The 19,500-nt window shown below is 45.0% G+C and overlaps 1 protein-coding gene across 1 annotated transcript; it reads left to right on the top strand.

The window, feature by feature from the left end:
* The first annotated feature begins 1,232 nt into the window (after window positions 1–1,232).
* Window positions 1,233–17,850, top strand: MTHFSD (methenyltetrahydrofolate synthetase domain containing). The gene is made up of 8 exons (XM_086758382.1): window positions 1,233–1,331; window positions 1,542–1,645; window positions 3,730–3,843; window positions 4,420–4,533; window positions 6,652–6,742; window positions 7,619–7,731; window positions 7,947–8,072; window positions 16,301–17,850. The coding sequence occupies exons 1-8, from the start codon at window positions 1,304–1,306 to the stop codon at window positions 16,814–16,816; spliced, it is 1,206 nt and encodes a 401-aa protein (XP_086614508.1). The 5' UTR covers window positions 1,233–1,303; the 3' UTR covers window positions 16,817–17,850.
* Window positions 17,851–19,500: the final 1,650 nt, after the last annotated feature.

Raw genomic sequence — 19,500 nt, 5'->3', positions numbered from 1 at the left:
TGGAGGAATGAGCTTCAAACATTTAGGCCCAGCTCCACATGGGTGGTCTATTATGCCTGGACGGATTCCCACTGGCTCCAGCAGCACTCCGAGGTAGTGAAAAGGCTCTTCCCAAAGGCACCCCATTGCCGAAGCAGGGCTCTGAGCGCTTTCTTTGAACGCTTACGAGGGACTTTGGTGGAAAGGTGAAGCCTCGGGCTCACCGCAGCTGCTCCGCAGCGTTTGGCCCAATACGTTGACGTTAAGCTGAGTTTGAAAAGCACACGTAGTTGGAGGGGGAAAGACTCCTGAACCCAGCGGAGCCCTGGCCCTTGAAAGAAAAAAAAAAAACCAGTTCAGCAATCAACAGCAGCCGCAGAGAGAAAAGGCGTTTGCATCTGCCCAGCTATACATCTGCAACTGTTCAGGGAAGAGCATCCGAATTTGTTCCGCTTTTTGGCTGGCAGAGCAACAGTCAGCTCTGACGGTGGATGTGTATCGGTAGCATCCAAGGCAAGCAGATTGGAAACCAAATTCAAAAGCCATTCCCCCCCTTCCCCGACACACTTTAAAATAAACCTCCGTTTCATTGTTCCCATGACCCTTCCATCCCACTCCGCTCAGGAATGTCGGGATTCGCCTTGTCCTCCTTCTTCTTGGGGTAATTGTCAAACACGTTAATTCTACAAATAATAAATCATGCAAGCAAATGGTTTACTATCCTATTGAATACAAGTGAGAAACGCATTTTCTGAAAGCTGGCAGACCTGGAATAAAGCCATTGCTTTATTCATGACCAGCCAATTTTAATTGGAAAAACAACGGATTTGGGAGTTTATTTTATGAAAAGTGGGGCGTTTTGCCCCCGGCTGTAACACGGGACCGAAAGCCCGCGGTATTTCGGCAGCCTTGGGGGACACTCTCGCGATGTTAACCGTACGGCATGTCCCATTTTACGTCTAACTTGAGCAAAACCGGCCAGGCCGTTGCGGATTTTGGGGCGTGCGGCCCCTCGCAGCTGGCCCTCAGCCCAGGCAGGAGGACACCGGCAGCCCTTCGCTGCAGGGCCCGTGTCTGGCGGGCAGGGAAGCTGCCCGCCAACAGGGCCGCTCAGAGGAGGGAATGCCACAGGCACACACTTTGGGCAAAGCAGCGTTTTTCCCTCAGCACACGCCGCTCCTCGCACCAGGCCCCCGCCGCTTCGCCCTCAAGGTTTCTTGGCCCCTCAGCGCCGCCGTAAAGCCGCGTAGGGAAGGGGCGGAGCTAAGGCGGATGCCCCGCCTCTCCACCCCCCCCCCCCGCCGCCGCCGCCGCCGGCGCTGCTATGGAGGGGGGCGTGCGGCTGCGCGCGGGTGAGCGGCGCGCGCGGCGGGGCGGGGCGGGGCGGTGGGTTACGTCACGTCAGGGCGCGGGGCGCGAGCGCGGCCGTTGGTGATGAGGGAGGGGGCGGAGGGGCCCGCGGGCCCCAGCCCAACGGCCGCGGCCGCCGGCCCCCCCCCTGCCCCCCCCCCCCCCCGCCCCGTGAGGCGCCGGGCCGTGCCCCCAGCTCTGCCCTCCTCCAGGTGCCTCCAAGCGGGACGTGCGGGAGAAGGTGTGGGACTACCTGGAGGCCAGCGGCCTGGCCGATTTCCCGCGGCCGGTGCACCGCCGCATCCCCAACTTCAAGGTACGGCGAGCCGGTCTGCGGGCCCGGGCCGCTTCCTTCCTCCTCCCTCAGCCTCCGCAGCCCAGGCCCGCAGGGTCCGTGTGCCCCCCGACTCAAACGGGCAGCTGTGAGCTGCGGCCTGGGTGCTTGGGGAGTGACAGCGGAGGGTGGCAGAGCTCTGGAAGGCACCACGACGCAAACAGCGTGCATGTATAATGTCACAGGATGGTTTGGGTGGGAAGGGGCCTTCAAAGCCCACCCGGTCCAACCCCCCTGCCAGGAGCAGGGACATCTCCAACCGGATCAGGTTGCTCAGAGCCCCGGCCAACCTGGCCTGGAACGTTTCCAGGGATGGGGCATCCACCACCTCTCTGGGCAACCAGTTCCAGTGCTTCACCACCTTCACTGTAAAAAAAAAATAAAGAAATCATTATATTGAGTCTGAATCTACCTCCTTCTAGTTTAAAAGCATCACCGCTTGTCCCATCAATACATATATATATAAAATTTACGTCGAATAAAGAAATGCAGATATCTGTGCCTGACAAAATGTGGCAGGTGCGTGCTGTGCTTTAGTCAGTGGATACAAAACCACTTTGTGAATGAGATAAACGTTTGAGTGTGGAAACTGAGGCGTTTGTAACTGGATTTCACTCCCCAGGGTCCTTGGCAGGTCCGTTGGGATGGAAAGCTGAGGTCACCTGTCTTGTAGGACTTAGCCTAGGAGCATACAGTGTGCTACTGAGATGTGAATGGTGGCCAAGTGTTGGCCAAGGGAGAACCTTTTGTCCTGCTCTGGCTTCGTTGTGTCCCTAGTTTGGTGGGTGAGAGGAAGAAATAAGAGGACAGGCTGAGAGAGCTGGAGCCGTTCAGCCTGCAGAAGAGAAGGCTCTGGTTCCAGTACCTAAAGGAGGCCTACAGGAAAGATGGGGAGAAACTTTTTAGCAGGGCCTATTGTGATAGGATGAGGAGTAATGGTTTTAAACTAGGAGGAGGTAGATTTAGACTAGATGTAAGGAAGATTTTTTTTACAGTGAAGGTGGTGAAGCACTGGAACTGGTTGCCCAGAGAGGTGGTGGATGCCCCATCCCTGGAAACATTCCAGGCCAGGTTGGACAGGGCTCTGAGCAACCTGGTCTGGTTGGAGATGTCCCTGCTCCTGGCAGGGGGGTTGGACTGGGTGGGCTTTGAAGGTCCCTTCCCACCCAAACCATTCTGTGACTTTCAAGTATTCAGTCACTCATGCTTTACCATCTGCCTGTTTTAATCCAAGCTCAAGGTGTGCAGCCGCATATCTGCCACATGTTGAAGAAATTATGACCAAATGAGCACTGTGGGGATGTGTGCTGGGTGTTGTAGCCCGTGAGCAGCATTAGGAGGTGGGCTCTGCTTTTGCTCAAGGGACTCAAGGTGTTCTGCCTTGGTTTGGCGCAGAGGCAGGTGGAGGAAGCCTGAGATTTTATTACAGCCTTGAGCAAGGGGGTATCGGCTTAAACTACAAGAGGAGTGTGTGCTCTGCTAAGCTTGAGTACCTTACTCAGTTAAGAAGTGAATATTCCAAGTTCAGTATAGTCTCTGCGAAGAGAGAGCCTTGTCCAAAAAGTCTTCATCTAAAAGAGTCGCTGACTGCAGCCTGTGTTTAAAGGAATCTGTTTGCATTTGTTGACTAAAAAGGGAAATTGATCTCCAGCTTTGAGTCGAGGGTGAAGTCAAGCAACGTGACTATACTTGCATCCCTTCTTTTTCTAAGGTCTGCAAGATACTAGTCAAGTGCTCAGCATCTGTTGATGTGTGAGAGTTTCCCATAGAAAACATCACAAAATTAACAGTATATCCCTCATATGTAAAATCTGAGGAAATCAGCCTCTCTGTAGGATGAAAGATTGTGAATTTTCCGCCTCTGCTGTGAACTCCTTGGTGATGCACTGCTATCTTACAAAAACAGGGTGCCTCGCATGCTGCGACAAGGCTTCTGGGTTTACAGGAGTTCAAAGTCGCCAATACTGTAAAAATAAATCCCGATGCTCCCCAGAAGAACGCTCGCTTTCTAACGCTGGAAGTAAGTGAATATATTCTCTTCCCTCTCGATTCCTTTCTTCATGCAGGGGTCTCACCAGGCTTGTGGCTCTATTAAAGAGCTGGACGTGTTCAACAGAGCAAGTGAGATTAAAGTGGATCCTGACAAGCCTCTCGAAGGTGTTCGGCTATCTGCGCTGCAGGTAACGGCTCCTTCGCACCCCTCAGGAGGAGAGTGGGACAGAGTGCGGCGCTTGGCGGCATCTCGTGGTCAGCGCCTTCCACTTCCACCAGTCCTGAGCCCCATGAGGTTTCTGGTGTGAAGATGTCTTTGCCTTTTTGGCAAATGATGAAGCTGCAGGTAGGGTTTGGGGAAATTAGTACGTTTCTGTGGAGCGGTAGCTGTTCCACTGTCATTGTACCCTTATTCCGTGAAACACGTAAGGTAGCCTTGCCTCAAATTGCCTTACATTTATCACAAGGTGAATGTGTGACAGAGTTACCTCAGACCTATGCATGGTCACTGGCTTATACGTGTAGCTCGTTTGTGGATGTGCACTTTAGACCAGTAGCTATGTCTTCTGTCTGTTTCTTAAATAAAATCTTCTCTGGGATTTTGCTGTACTGGTGGAGATTCATCTGCAAGCACTGCACAGTCAACAGTGCTAACTGCTCTGTAGCAAATAAGATGAATGACCACACGGAGACGTGTGAGGCAATAAAAATACTTCTTTAGTGGCCTACCTCTGTTTAATGTAATAACTTCTTTTGTTACACAGGCAAGGAAGACTTTGTTGGTTCCAACGCCGCGTCTGAGAACTGGGCTGTTCAATAGGATTGTTCCACCTTCAGGTGCAACTAAGGAGATCCTGCGAATATGTGCCACATCTCAAGTAGGAATGAAAAACGGGGGAGGTCTGAATTAACTTGTTTATGATACTCAACTAGAAGTTGGAAAGCCACATGCTACCTAAAATGCTCTTCTGCTAGTATGTTATTCCTGGTTTTGTGTACCCATCCACCATTAATATTTTTTTGTTGGTACTTAAATAATGAGGAAATTTAGTCTTTTCGCTGTATTTTATTAGCAGAATGGTATCGATATTTTGTGAATGCTTTTTGGAACAGTATGAGCAACGTTCAGACGTGACTTAAATCTGTAGATTTCTAATGAATAGGGCTCCCGTATATTCTCCTGCAGTTCAGAGCTAGTGAGCCCTATGAGGAATATTTTAGTGTTTACAGTTTTTGCATAACCTAGTCGATAGAATATTAGGTGTTACTAAATAGGAAAGATCAGTTCTTTTAAAATCCTAAGTCTAAAGAAACTTTAATTCTGTCGTTTGCATCAACCCAGGTACAAAAATGTGTTAACGGTTTTCTTTCGAAGTGTGATGTGTTGCTGCCCTCTGGTGTTAAAATTCGTACTGTACCGCCGAAGTGAGTTGGCAGAGAAACCTGCCTTATTGTGTGCGCAGCTTTATTTGATGTGAAGTTATAACTTGTACAAAAAGAACAGGCCGGCTATGTAGGTTTTATTTCGTTCTTTATCTCCTGCGAAAGGCAATAAAGTTCTGCGGTAATCCTGTTTACAACTGAGGGTTGTAAATGGATGGTAATTAGTAGCAACTTTCTTTGTTGGAAGTTCTATTAAAGTCATTAACTAATTAAGCTTTTCAGGGTGGAAGAGCACTTTTGAAAAAGACTTTTCTCTTGGCCTGCCTCAGGTCTCATATCTGATCTGTGATCTTACCACCGTGTGTCTGTTTTTCCCCCAACCAGGCGTACTAATGAATAAATGCTGTTAGCAGTTTATGTTTACAAAGCACTGTGCAAACAATTCTTACCACACTGCTGTGAAGTGGGTAATGAGCATGATTACTGATAGTCAGCCACAAATTACTGATCTTTTTGGTTTTGTGTTCTACACAGAAAATGTTTGACTTTTTGTTGCGAGGATTAACTTAGCACAAAGTTGAATTGGTGCGAGGAGGATTTACATTACGCTGTACACACATATTAAGAGTGAATGAGCCGCAAGAAATCTTTTTAAAAGTTCTAAACCTCTGATGGCTGAAAGCCCGAATAAGCACCATTTTTAATTTCTGCAGCTCTGGACAGAATTTTGTTAGGATACGTTCTTTAGAGAGGAGCCTGAAGAGGAGTGGGCAGGAATGAGTCGGGAGAGAGGGGAAGAAAAAAGGATGACAGGGCTGTGGGAGATTTGTCTTTCCTCTTGTCAGGAACAGTGTGTGTTTTTCTGTTAAGTAGTGCATTAGATAGAAGGTTTTGGTAAAGATAGCTTAGCTTCACAGCGGCACATCCTGAATGATGATCACACAGCGAAGCGTTGAGGAACGTAGTCTTGGGGAACACACAGGCAGCTTTGGAAGGTGCTTTTAAAGACACAGGTGTGGGGAAACTGGCAGTGCAGAGAATGCGGTGTGACATGGAGAGTGATCCAGCTTGTGTTCCTGGCTGTGCTTCAGTAAAGTATTTTGGGTGGCTTCAGACAACAGTTTAGCTGTATTATTCTGTAGCTGTCTGTGTCTAAATTAACTTTGTGTTTTGCATGTAGGAATTAATTTAAGAATTTGTAGCGCTCTGGTATTCCTCATGGGCATAAATTTACATCTTATGTATGTTATGACTTCAAGTTAGTAGTAGTAGTAGGGTAGGAAGTGTCGTTTGCCCTCATTTTTAGAAATAGATTTCTAATAAAGGGTTTCAAAATAGGAATTTTTGATCCTAAATAAGTGCCCTTGCTTAGAAAAGTGCTCACGTCCCTTATCTGTCCTTGAAGTGTGCCAAAATTCTTGTCACTATAGTAGGGAATGTATTCTAGGATTCCCTAGGGGATAACTTTCCAGACATGTGCAGCTTGGCTATACATGGAAGAAACACTTTGAAATGTGGGGAGTTACTTGGATTTATCAAAATATTCTGGATTTCTGCCTCACTGGTTTGAAGACTCTGGGCTCTGCAAACCTAAAATTAAGTTTTTCTTGCAGGGTATAAAAGAATACAGTGTGCCTGTGGGTCTTGATGCGAAAGCACGAGTGGACTTGGTTGTTGTAGGATCAGTGGCTGTCTCTGAAAAAGGTAAGATAAAGCCTTGTAAGCTTTTCAGGAGGAGGGTCTTAAATCGCAGTGCACAATGTCAGTAGACTACACTGCGTGTTCGTTTTGACAGACATGAGCTTATCTTTGGAACTGAATTACGGTCTCAAGTTCTGTCTCTTCTGTGTGACAAGTCACTGGTCCCAGTCCAACCGGGAGGAATCAATGCCTGCTTTACAACAATGCCGCCAGGACTTAGTGAGCAGGCAGCAGTATGGTTTAGAGCGTGCAGGCCAGTTTTTTGGCCTTCAGTAGAACTGTTCAGGCAAGCAATTTTAAACTTTTTTTTTTTTTCCCCAAAGAATCAGAGGGCTCCCTGTATAGAGAATCTGCTCTGCTGTCTCAGGGTGTGTGAAAGCACATGTGTTACAGCTGCTGATTCAGTACCTATCTGGGGATCAGATTTTGCATTTGCTAGTATTTTGAAGACCTGCTGATGGTGAAAAATTTTCCACTGACTTTATCCATTGCCTAAAAATAATATGCTTTTTGTGTGTGACCCAGACTTCTCTTTACCCAGATGAGGTTAACCTATGTTTGACGTGAATAGAGAGTTCTAATTACAAAGGGTAAATAGGTTTCTATGTTAGCTGAATTGGACTAAATTTGATTTTTTTTCTGAATGGGAGGCTCGTGGCATCCTTCAGGTGTTCATTGAAACTGACGTTTTATTTTAATTTCAGTGCTGATTCCCAGGAAAGTTGCATTCTGTGAGAGACACTGATCTGAATTTTTCCCGTGTTACAACTCTGTGCTTGGTTTGTCTGTTGCAGACCGCTTAGTTTAATTGTGTGCTTTTGACAGTTACCATCCTTTCCACTCTGCTGTTTCCGTGTTCTCTGTCACCATTTGTTTTAGGCTGGAGAATTGGAAAAGGGGAAGGTTATGCAGACATGGAATATGCAATGATGGTGTCAATGGGTGCAGTGCAGGAGGATACACCTGTAGTTACCATTGTGCATGACTGTCAGGTAAGTTCAAATGTCCACTCTTGAGTGACGAGTCAGAATTGTGTGATACTGAACATTTTTCTGAAGAGCAGACTCAGAATTGTGTTAGTATAACATCTTTACTTCCTTTCCTCTGTCACTGACAGATTTTCATCTGTTGCAAGGCATCAGGAGTGGCGCGCAATTGTAGTGAATTTGTTTTTTAACCGTTTAACCCAATCTCTTGTTCCTTGCAGGTGGTTGACATAGCAGAAGAGCTTCTTGGTGATCATGATTTAACTGTGGATTATATACTCACTCCAACAAGAACTATTAAGACTAATTGCAAACGACCAAAACCTCGGGGAATAATATGGCATAAGGCAAGTGCGAACGGTGGCTTACTGGTACTGACATTCTGTTGATAAGTCCCCCATTTCCACATGTAAACACATTTGTTACCTCAGAAATACTTGGGAAAGCAACAGATGTGTTTGTCAGATGAAACAAAACAGCAGCATCTGTTTTTTAAATGGTAATGGTGAGGAGGAGAAATGTATTATTGGAGCTGAGGTTGCGGTGTCAAGCAGACTGTAGGATGAGAGTCACTGGAGACGTTTTCATGAATTGTTAAGATAGACATAATTTCTTGTAGTTGTTTGTGGTCTAATAGTCTATGTAAGCTGAGGGGCTTCTCAACCCTATGTGTTTTGTTCCTCAGCGCTCACTAAAATTGGCTGTGTTTGTTTCTGGAGACAGTACTGTAGAGGTAACTGTACGGCGTTAGGCCATGTGGACTGAGTGGAGTGTGTGCTGCTGGTGTTGGGAAAGCAAAGCGTGACCTAGTGGCTGGTACGTTGCTGTTTACGTAGTGGATGTATGGGATTAACTTTCAAAGGATAGATGAATTTGTGGGTGGAGCTTGTTTTCAGGTGGAGGAATAGTGACTTTATTCTGCTTCAAATAATGAATCGTTATTTATTGATGGATATTGTTTTCTGGGTTTGGCTCAAGCCACCCCAGGATTGTCAGAAACTTTAGCAGCTTCACAGATGGTTTCAGAAGAGCATTTAGTGAATTGTTTTACTGGAAGTTCACGCTAGGAAAACTTTTCCTTTGTCATTAGACTTTCATTCCTGAAGTCATCCAGTTAGGGAGCAGACGCAATCCCGCATGATTGGGTAGCAGCAGGAACACTGAAATGAGGAGCAGTATACCCGTGTCTTGCAGAAACCACTGAGGAATTACTAGGGAATACTTCTAGGGAAGTCAGGAGTTGTTCGTTAAGGACTTGCCAACTAGCAAAACCAGTTAAATGTGTTAAGGTAATGTATCTACAACAAACAATCCTGTCCAGTACTATTTTTATTCCTGTGGTAGGCGAGTGTTTTACCCCGCCTGTGGTTGAGGATTTGAGGTTATAAATAAATAAATAAATAAAAGCTCTGTCTATGCTAGTGCATTTTTTCCATTGAATTATTTTTGAATTGTAATTTTTTAGGATATTATTGAATGTAATTGTTTTGAAGGCCTACCCCTTGTGCTCCATCTGTCTTGCCAACATACTTCTGATCACAGTCTGTCTCAGTGTCAGACTTCAGTCTCAGTAAGTGGCCTTGCTAACGCTTTTTTCCTTTTTTTTTTTTTTTTCTGTCTGATCCCCTTTAGCAGTGACATTTTTCAAAGGTCTGGGAAACACAGTCTCTTGCAGGGGCCATTGAATTTTTGTGCAACTTTTTACCACTCATGCAAAGTCAGTCAGTCCCAAGCAATGTATCAAATTCAATGTTACCTTTGCATTTCCTTGCTTTTTAGAGAAAAAAAAAGTCAGTATTATAATATACATCTCACAAAATAATGAAGTATTTGCCACAGCTCCTTTGTGCTTGTGTCTAAAGCTTGAGGAGACGCTTAGCAGTGTCATATGTAAAGCCTGAGCCACGTTGACTTCAGACAGTTTGCATGACGCAGTGAGGCTTTGTTTCTACAGTAATCTCTGAAAAACAAAGCTGTCACTGCATTTTCTACAACTTTCACTGAGAACAGAGCACATTATATCACTGAGCATTTATCTGAATATTGCTTTAACACCTAAAACTGCTTTTGACTCTTCTTCAGAGCGTATGTTGACCGGATAAGAATATTGGAGGATACTCGCTAGAGCAGGGACAATCATTACATCGCTGTTGTTTTGGGACAAGAACAAAGTATTGTGTCTATATGAAGAAGAAATAAATTAGCATTATTCTTTCACAGGGAGCTGTATTTGTTTGTGGTTGTGGTGGTAACTGTAAGATCAGCTTTTGCACAGAAGATCTTGGAGGTGGGAGGTCTGGTTAATCGACAGAGTGTTAAAAATGTGGGATTTGATATGGGTTATTTAAGTGTTTGTCCTTTGACTTTTCCTGGCTTCTTCAGCATCCTTTTCTCCTACAAATCCTGGCTTTACTGGTGCATTCCTTTTCCTCAGAGCAAAACTAAACGAGCCAAGAGGTAGTGAGTAAATAAATAACCCACTTCTAAATATGGTGTTTTGTCAACAGAAGGTAGCTTAACTTTATTGTTAAGATGCGTGATGTGTAAAAGACATTGCAAAAAAAGCTCATCCTTCAGGAACATGGCTGGATCAAGCCAAGACAATGATTTAAGAGCTTAAATTAAAGGTGTTTGCAAACATGGGATTACAGCTAAGCGTTGTTGTAAAGGATGTGCTTTCCTGAAGCTGTTAGGATGAATAGCCATTAATAAATACACTCTGTTTTCAGCTGGAAAGAGGAAAAAAGGTACTTACACAGCAAGCAAAATGCATGTCTGCAGGCTAGATTTCTCTGCTCAAAGGGGTACGGCATTTTCCTGGAGTCTTTTTATTTGTTGTGTGCTATGCAGGAAGGAAGTAGTGTGTCAGATACGGGGATGGGGTAAATAGGTGTTACTCTGTGAGTAAATAATTTACTCCGTGGGGTAATTGCCATGACTTGCCCTCCGTTGCGTCTTTTTAATTCTTCTCAATGCAGAATTTCCAGCTGAGATATTTCTTGCTGTCGAGGTAGTATGTTTTTCCAAGCAGGAAGATGTGAATTACTTGCTGTGATTTGTGTCACAGAAACACTGATTTAAAGACTTCCAAGGAAGTATAAGAGCTACAATATTATTAATACCAAAGAAGCATTATCAAAATCAGTGCTAGGCACTCTAGAAACATTTATAAATACAAAGGCTGTACTGGAGTGTGTATACAAGTAAGTTTTCTGCATCTGAGTTCAGTTTTGAAAAATCACTGTGTGCTCTTGGAGGACAGCGAGAGCTGCTAAGAGCTGAGCGCTCTGGAAAACTTTATTTGGATGCCAGTGGAGAATTATTTGGCTTCATCTGTCTTGCAAATCTGACCCATTGTTTCTGGGAACTCTAAATTCATGAAACGACTTACTTTCTCATTTAGTATTTTGTATGGGTAGCTGTGATCTTTATCTGTGACACTGTCTATTATATTTGTCGCAATTATGAAGTTATTTGTGCTGTGCCTATTTTAAATTGAAACTATACAGACCAATTAAAATATTTGGGGTCATGAAGAGGGAAATGAGAGTAGTTGGTGGAAAAAATCACTAGATTTTTAGCAAGCATTTCCTTCTGTTTCTTCAATCATTCTTTTGCTGAGAAATTTGTAGAAGTAGGAGAAGATTTTTCCCAAAATGAAATGAACTGGGGAAAATCCCTGTGTCTAATGTTGAACAAGTTTAGTACCCAGTGTCAGAAATGGAAATTATCTAAAAACAAACAGCTTTGGATTTGGGTCTATGACAGACTATTTGGGAAGTAAAATAATGTTGTTTCAAGGCCAAGTTGGCTGGGGCTTTGAGCAACCTGGTCTAGTGGGAGGTGTCCCTGCCCAGCGAAAAGGAGTTGGAACGAGGTGGTCTTTAAGGTCGCTTCCAACCCAGATCAGTCTGTGATTCTGTGATGGTTTCAAAGTTCAAAAAAAAAAACCCACACTTTCAAGCTGGCAAAACCTTGAGTAGGGATACAGCGTTGCCATCAGAAGAAACTTGCTGTTAGTTTAGCCTTGATTTTGTTTTGTTTTTTGGAGGGATAGCACCAGCAGGGCATGCTTCCACGCATGGTTAAACATCTCAACACCTTTGCAAATCTGACCTTGCTGCAGAGTCCATGGGATCAGTTTTTGCTGATGGATTCCAAATGTGGGTTGCATAAGTTTCTCCTGAGGGACACTAGCAGACTTCATGGGCTGCCAGCTCCCAGAAATATGCCCTCGGATTGCGTGCACATATTTGGACATTTTGTGCAAATGAATGATAAAATGTTCGACTGTGCTGGCCCGTCCTAGCTGTCTTGGCTTTGTCTGTGCTTTAAACCCCTGTGAACTCGGTGCTCCTTCAAACAAGCAACTGATTAAGGAGACAACAGGAGAAGTGTGCTCTCTCCTGTGAGGAGTCTAGGGTCAGACACCCCTCAGGCGTGGGCAAAGATGAATCTTTCAAACATCTTCTGCCTACCAGCCTCAGTACTTGGAAGGGCTGGTGGATTTGCTTTGCTAAAGACTGTTTGTGTTTGCAGCCTTCCAGGGCAGGGCAGCAGCTTCTGTCTTCGTCTTGAGCCACATCAGTTGGTCTGTGCAGAGGGGTAGCTATGTGAAGAATTAAATAGCAGACCTAGCATGCTCTCCAATCTATCGCTGTCCTTCCCTCATCTGCCGTACATCAGAACGGCACCGCCTCTGCTGCCAGGGAAATCAAAGTGGTGTTTGGCTTGGCCTGCACTCTATCAGGGGTCAGCATTACTCATTCTGTCAGAGGACAAACACATCTTTCATTTTCCCCAGCAAAATATTGAAAGTGGCTACGTTCACTGTTCTGGAATAACAGAGGTTGAAGAGAGCCCCGATGTTGCAGCAGAGATGTTGCAGAAGTCCATCTGCCACTGCGTTGTTTTGGGACCAAACCAGGTGGTGTAAGAGTGGATGCTCAGGGTTAAGTGCTGGGAGATTTGTATTGGCAGTCAGCATCCAAGATTTTGTTTTCTTCAGGTTTCTGTCAGAAAGGGGCCACATTTCCCTTCTCAGCTCCTTTCCCATAGCCCGGTAATTGTGTGCCAGAAGAATTCATCTACCCTGCTGTCCTCTTTCCCCAAGGCTCTCCCAGCTATGGCAGGGAGTAGGCAGGATTGTTAAATGATTAATTGCCTTTGGTGGAGTTATTTTTAACCTGAATCACTTCAGTTACAGAGTTTATAGCGCAGACCCACAAGCACTTCTGTTGGCCAACCCCAGAGGGCTGAAGTATGGAACTGGCCTGGGAATTGGTGGTCAGGGGATAATGGGAAACTTCTTCAGCTGGCTTCACTGCCAAAGCCAGTCATTTAGCTAAATCCCAACACTCAGTACAAAGTTTACAAACATCAATAAATGGTTTGGCCTTGACTTTATAGGGATGGAGGGAGCAAGGGAAGAAGCTTCCACCACTGGGTTTGCCCAGGTCCACATAACTGGATCAGCCAGACTCGGGGTAGAACCCAAGTCCCTTGCATCCTGGCTTAGCCTAAAGCAGTAAGCAAGGCTGGGGAGGAGTGACCAGCCGGCACAGGACCAAGAAACGTGCAGCTTGTTTGAAAGAGAGGAGGAATATCTTTGGCCTCTCTCCACATGGAAATAAATCATTGCAGTCCTCCACAGCTCACAAGACAAAAGAAACTTTTTGCATGATCGTAATTAGCAACACATTGTACTACCACAGAGTTCTTTTGTTTGTTATTTTGCAACAGAGCAGAGCAAGCTTTTTCCTCTCCTCTGCCACCCACTGCCCCCTTTGCCCTTTTGGCTCTCACCCCCTGCACCCCAAAAAAGATAGCAAATTGGTTTGTTGAGTTGAAACTCTGAAATCCCAAACTGAGTTTCTACCTTTCCTTGGCATAAAAGTAGGGAAAAATAGGGAAGGATTTAGAAGGTTTGTCCCAGCTGAAAGATTATCTTAGACCCTAGGAAAATAGTCCTTAAGGTGTCTCTTTTGTGGCAGACTTGTCTAATGTACGTTTTTACAGAATGTTTTCTATTACAAAAAAAAAAAAAATCTGAGTGCCAAGTCAACTGCCTTTGTTGCTTTGGTACTGGAAAGGCCACTTACTGTTATATCTGCACAGCGGTGTATTTAAGGCAGTGATAGGTTCGCTTCAGGGTGGTGTTTGGTCAGAGCTTCAGCTTTTATAGAGAACGACAGTTTGTAGCCCTTGTGAAGACGTATATGCTGTTGTAACTACATCTTCCTGAGTTTGCACGGAGCCTGAAACAGTAGCTCCAGGAGCTCCAGTCGGGTGCCAAAAACTACTGGTCGCTCTAGTGAGTGGAGAGACGATCTTGAAATCTGGCCAGTTGAAGTTTCTTGGAGAGTATGTTGGCCCCTGGTTTATCTAAATCCTCTCCTTGGTTTGTCCTTGAAAGCCTGGGAGTTCCAGAGATTGCTCTCTCAGTGCCCATCTCTTTGATTCCCTTAATCTACAAAGTGGTGAGGGCTTGCCCTTGGGGATGTTGATCTTTCTAACTGAACACCCAGTCCGTGCCTTGGGAATGGAGTTTAATTTCAGGGTGAAAGGAACTGTTCGTACACGTGGTAATAGGTTGAGGTTGTGCTTTGGGCCCAGGAGTGATTAGTTGCATGAGAATAGAAAAATGTTTTTCCTGTTTGGTTTAATTAGCATAGAGCTTACATTTCACATAGAAATTTGACAGAAGACAACAAATGTCCCTAATTGTTGGCCAGTAAAAATAAAGTAAGATGGCTTTAGCCATCGGTTTGATGTTGTATTGCCCAGGGAAGGGGAGTTTGCTGTCTAACACAGCAGTCAGAATTCTTGGCTGAGAAAAACAAATCAGTCCAAGAATCCACAGCGCAATAACTCCTCAAAATCTGAAAATGGCATGTACCTTTCAGAGTGCAGAGATTCCCAGAGCCCCAGAGGAAGTCCTTGCCTCTCTGTACTGGCTGCCAGATCAGGCCAGATTTGTTCAGAGACTGTTCTCAGTTGTAAGGTTTTCTTGTTTAAAGGGCCTGATCCCAAACACCTTGGCTCTGGGTCTGCGGTGTGGCAGAATGGAGGTGGCCTCTGCCCATACTGGTTGGTCCTATCCTGCTGTTTGACAGTATATTAACGAGAGAGAGCTAGGACAGGCTTCTTGTCAGTTGTATTTGTATTTAGTTTCAGCCTGAAATAAAACTTGCCTGTTTTCTCCTCAGAAGAGGAGGTCTGGGAATGTTTGAGGGACTTCTGTTAACTGGCTTTCCTGTTACCTGAACCTGACATTACCCTCACCCTGTCTTGCATTTTACTCGAGTCACTTTAGAGCCGGGCTACTCTCCCTAGAGATCTGTAAATTTTAGACTTTTTGTGGTGCAGCCAGATCCAAACTCACTCTGACTGTAACTGTAGAACCAGGAATTCAGGGGCTCTGAGATGACAGAGCTCTGAGCTGGGAGATCTGCAGGCATATTCTAGCCAGGATACGCTATTGCTAGTCCAGCACAGCCTGCTGAGAAGCAGTGGCTCATAAGCTTGGGTGCAGTACCCTTGCTCACACTGTAGGCTGCTAGCTCGGGTCTCTGCTAGCTCAGGCATCGCTTCCCTAGGCTCTATTTTGCTCCCTAAATTTAAGAATTGGATCTTGTGTTGATGGATGTTCTGCTTGTCCAGCAGCCAAGTACGAATCATTCCTCCTTCCAACTGCAGTCTGCAAGCCAAGAGCTAGACCACATGAGCTGGGGAACCACTGCGTTTCCTGCCAGTCACTGAGAGCAGCCTGGGGCATCTCATGCCTCAGATGGATAGGGTTCAGCTGTTGAGAGGAAGAGCCCTTCCAGAAAAGCTGCTTATGAACTGGGAATGGATGGAGAGGATAGAGGGTTCACGGTTTTGAAGTGTAGTGTCCGGGCGCTCTTCCGTTCTGTGATCCATCCCAGCAGACTGGTGTGGGATCTGATGAGTAGCTGCGGGTGGTGCGCGAGGTCAGATGACAAGAGGGAGGCTGTGGTGATGTGCCACAACCAGAGAACGTGCCTCCAGCTGGGCCCACACTCGGAGGAGCCCCGCTACAAGGCACACTCCCCAGCTGCAAACTTCACACCAGCGTCCTTCCCCATTGTATGACCCAGCCTACGGGATATCCTGTTTTGGGGGGAAAAAGCACGATGAGGTCTGCAGAATTCGAGTGACTGATGAACTGCAGGCATGTAAGATTCTGCCAGAGCAGGAGCGCAGGCCCTCGGTCAAAGCAAATACTAAGGGATAACAATGAGAATGCGAATCTGGAAGCACCCTGATAAATAAATATCAAAACCGAATAGTTCTGAGTTTGGTTTTGATTTTCCTGCTGGATCTACGTTGTGCTGCTTGCCTAAAGAATAACTAATGTTTATTTTTGTACTGCACTGTGTATTTAGGGAGCAACTTCAGAATTGGGCCAGCAATTAGTAACATTTTGAATGCTCTGGCACTCTGAATGGTAGCAACATAATAAGGTTCCTCTCTTTTTATGGCACAAACGGGTCTTCTCCTTTTTCTGGAAGGAGAGAAATCTCATAATTGGATCTGTCTTCCTCCTTTTTAGGTCAGCTATGAGATGCTGGAAAAAATCCCCATTCTAAAGAGTCTTCGATACAGAGAGAAGCAGACTGGCAAGGATGTTTCCCTCCAAGATGAACATTCAGACTCAGCAAACGCCAACACACCAGCAGCGTTAAATGAGGAGGCGATGGCTGAGAACACAAGACTGCAGGCTGCAATGGGCTCGGCTCAAATAGGACAACATTATGTTGAAAGTGATTCTTTAAGTCCCAGATTAGAGGGATCTGGCATGATTACTACTGTGTATGTGGGGAACATACCTCCCAGCGTAAGAGTGAGCGAGCTGAAATGTGCTTTAAGGGAGTTCCATGCAACTCCTTTACGAGTGAATTGGCAAGGAGCACAGCACAGGGCTTTTCTCGATTACAAGGATAAAGCGACCGCAGAGAGTGCTGTATCCTCTTTGAAAGGCTTGAGCCTCGGGGGTAATACTTTGCGAGTTGAGCTGGCCAAGAATCAGAGAAACAAAGGGCAAGTAGGAATCAATAGTCAGAAATGAAGATGAAGAAAGGAAAAAAAATAGGCATGTTTTCTTTGTTTTGTGAGAAACCAACCTAAGTTTTCAAGGCTATTAGTATATCCTCCGATTTCTGCCGGCTGAACAGCAAAGCGTGAAGCCGGCTTTCCAAACAAACAAGGCAAGTCAATCTGGCAGAGGAAAGTGAGGATGAGTTTTCTCCTCTGCTTTTCCCCAAAACACTTCAGGTGCATTTTTAGTGGATGCAGATAGTTACAAAATAGATGCTTCCCCTGATTATCTTGTCTCTTATAATTTGATGTGATTCCATTGCCTCCATGAAGTTACAACAATATTAATTGTAGTGGAAATGTAAAGCAGACAGACCACGGTCAAAACTTGTGGCTGACTAGCCTGATATGGACTTGTTTCAGAAGTTGCTGGAGATGGTAGCCAAGCCTGTTCCTGCTGTGCCTTTGTCACCACCGGTGTGGTCTTCCTGCACCCACACCATCAGACAGTGGTGAGGGTTACACAGCAGCACTGGCAAAGTTTCATTGTGAAAGTGCTATCAAGTACTATATTGAGCAGGAGGATTTGCACACACATGAAGATTCACTTAGGGTGTAAAGGAGAATGATGATTTTTTTTTTCTTTGGTTTCCTGTTCCTGAAAAACAAGTTGAATTTTGGCTGAACCATCCTTTCTAAACAGAAGCACTCTTGCCATTGATGCTGGGCACATAGTCAAAGTAAGCATCTAAATGGATATTTTTTTTTATGTATGAGTTGGAAACTTTTTTTTAGCCAGAGGGTGCTGTTAAGTATATTTTAAGTGCGTTATTATGCCTCAAAGGTCAGACATTTTGTACAGTATTAAGTTAAAAGTTCTCATCATTATCGTGTACTCTGTACAGAGGTGTTCAAGGAAAGCGTTGCTTCAATGTTATGTAAGGTCAACAAAGGAAAAGTTTCTGAAAAAAATAGTGCTGTGCTCTAAAATGCTCTCTTTTTCTCCAGCTCAAAATTATTTTCAGTGTCACTTAGCCTGAATTAAAACATAAGCACTGCAGAGTCCTCTGCGTCTTGTTTCAGTAGCTGTGCACTTCAAGGGTAGGAGTCAGGGGTTATGTTACTACTTAAACATACTCCTTACATCATGAGCTTAGAAAGCAGAGGAAAGAAAAGCAAAAAAATAATTATACATTGCTGCCTTCCCCTTCCAAATGATGGCAAATTAAGTAACATGATCATTTGATGTTCTTGTTGACTCGTGCAATACTGCTTGCTTTGGTGAAGATGCCCAGGTGACCTTAGCAGTTAAAAGCCGTTATTCTGCCAATGAAAACTTCCAGCATCTCAAACTTCCCCTGTTGCGTTATGGATTGACCCAGCCTTTCCTGGTTAAATTTGTGGGGATGTCATCCTCTACCTTAGTTCCTTTCTTAACATCTGAAGTTTCAGTGCAGATACATTCATGTGTTACGTGATATGTAAGTGTGTTACATTTGCTTGCTTTGCTCTCAACACTGTTTTGTTTTGTTTGGACAAACTTGTCTAGATGGTTTTGTGTTTGCAGTTGTGGTTCTGGGTGTCACCCGCAGGGTGAGCTGTGCTGGCTCTGCAGTTCTCTTCCAGCCTGTCATGTGTTGCGAGGCCATGCTTCGCCATACTACCTAGTATCTTGTTACGTTCCCAATAGGCAATTAACAGTCTGAACCACACACTGAGGAGAAGATATTAACTAGGCTCAGAGAAGAAAAATAATTACTATAAGCTTAAGCTAATGCAGCATTCATTAGCATTTTGAATGGCCTGGAATAAAGATGTCGATGCTATGACAGTTGTATTTCCAACTTCAGTAGTCATTTTGTATCCTGGTTGTGAATAAATGGCAAGGCCTTTTGGGTCTTGCCATCTTAAAGTTGTTAAAGAGTGGTTTTAGTTCAAGGCAGCAGTAGCTCCAGGTCAGAGTTTGACAGCCTCTTCCCCTCGGCACCAGCAGCAAACCAGTAGCGACTGAAGTCCAGGTACAAGCTCATTTCTGTCATCACTGCTTCAAGACCAACAACCTGCAGGGAAGGAGTTAGTCCAGGCAGCCTGTTGAAAGTAGGGCTTGAAAGCTCACCAGGGTGCAGAGCTTCTGCAGAGGTTTAGTAGCAATGGGTACACGGAGGCAAAACAGAAATCACCTTTGGGTTGCTATAAGATTCCCACGGGGAAAACAAGAATATTTACATTCTGAAAAAAAAACCAAACAAAAAAACAGCATGACTTGCAGCAAAGCTGTTCTGTAAGTTTACCTGTGAGGAGCTCACGCTTTTTGAAACGCCTCATGTACCCACACAGCAGGAGTTTGAGGCTGTGCGCTCTGAAGTCAATGCAATTTCCGTCCTGGACAGCAAGGGAAGCAGTGACGAGGATGGGGCACTTACTGCTGCTTGGGAAGTTGCTCATCTTCAGCTAAAAGTCATTTCAGTGCAAGATGGTAAATTGCTATTTAATTAAATAATGCAAGACTGCCCAAGGCACTGGCCTACACGGCCTTCTGGTGTCTTTGACTGTATGATGTGGATTTTTTTCTTGTGGGCTGACCGAGTTCCTACTTGAGGAAACAGCGGATTTTGAAGAAAAAAGTGAGTGGGGCAGGCTACATTTCTCAGATCTATTGTTTCAGGCTCTCTACACGCTCAGGAAGACATCAGTTACACATGAGTCACTGCTGAC

This window comes from Chlamydotis macqueenii, chromosome 13, assembly GCF_036417535.1.
Source record: "Chlamydotis macqueenii isolate bChlMac1 chromosome 13, bChlMac1.mat, whole genome shotgun sequence".
Classification (NCBI taxonomy): domain Eukaryota; kingdom Metazoa; phylum Chordata; class Aves; order Otidiformes; family Otididae; genus Chlamydotis; species Chlamydotis macqueenii.
This window is presented reverse-complemented; position numbering and strand designations above follow the sequence as displayed.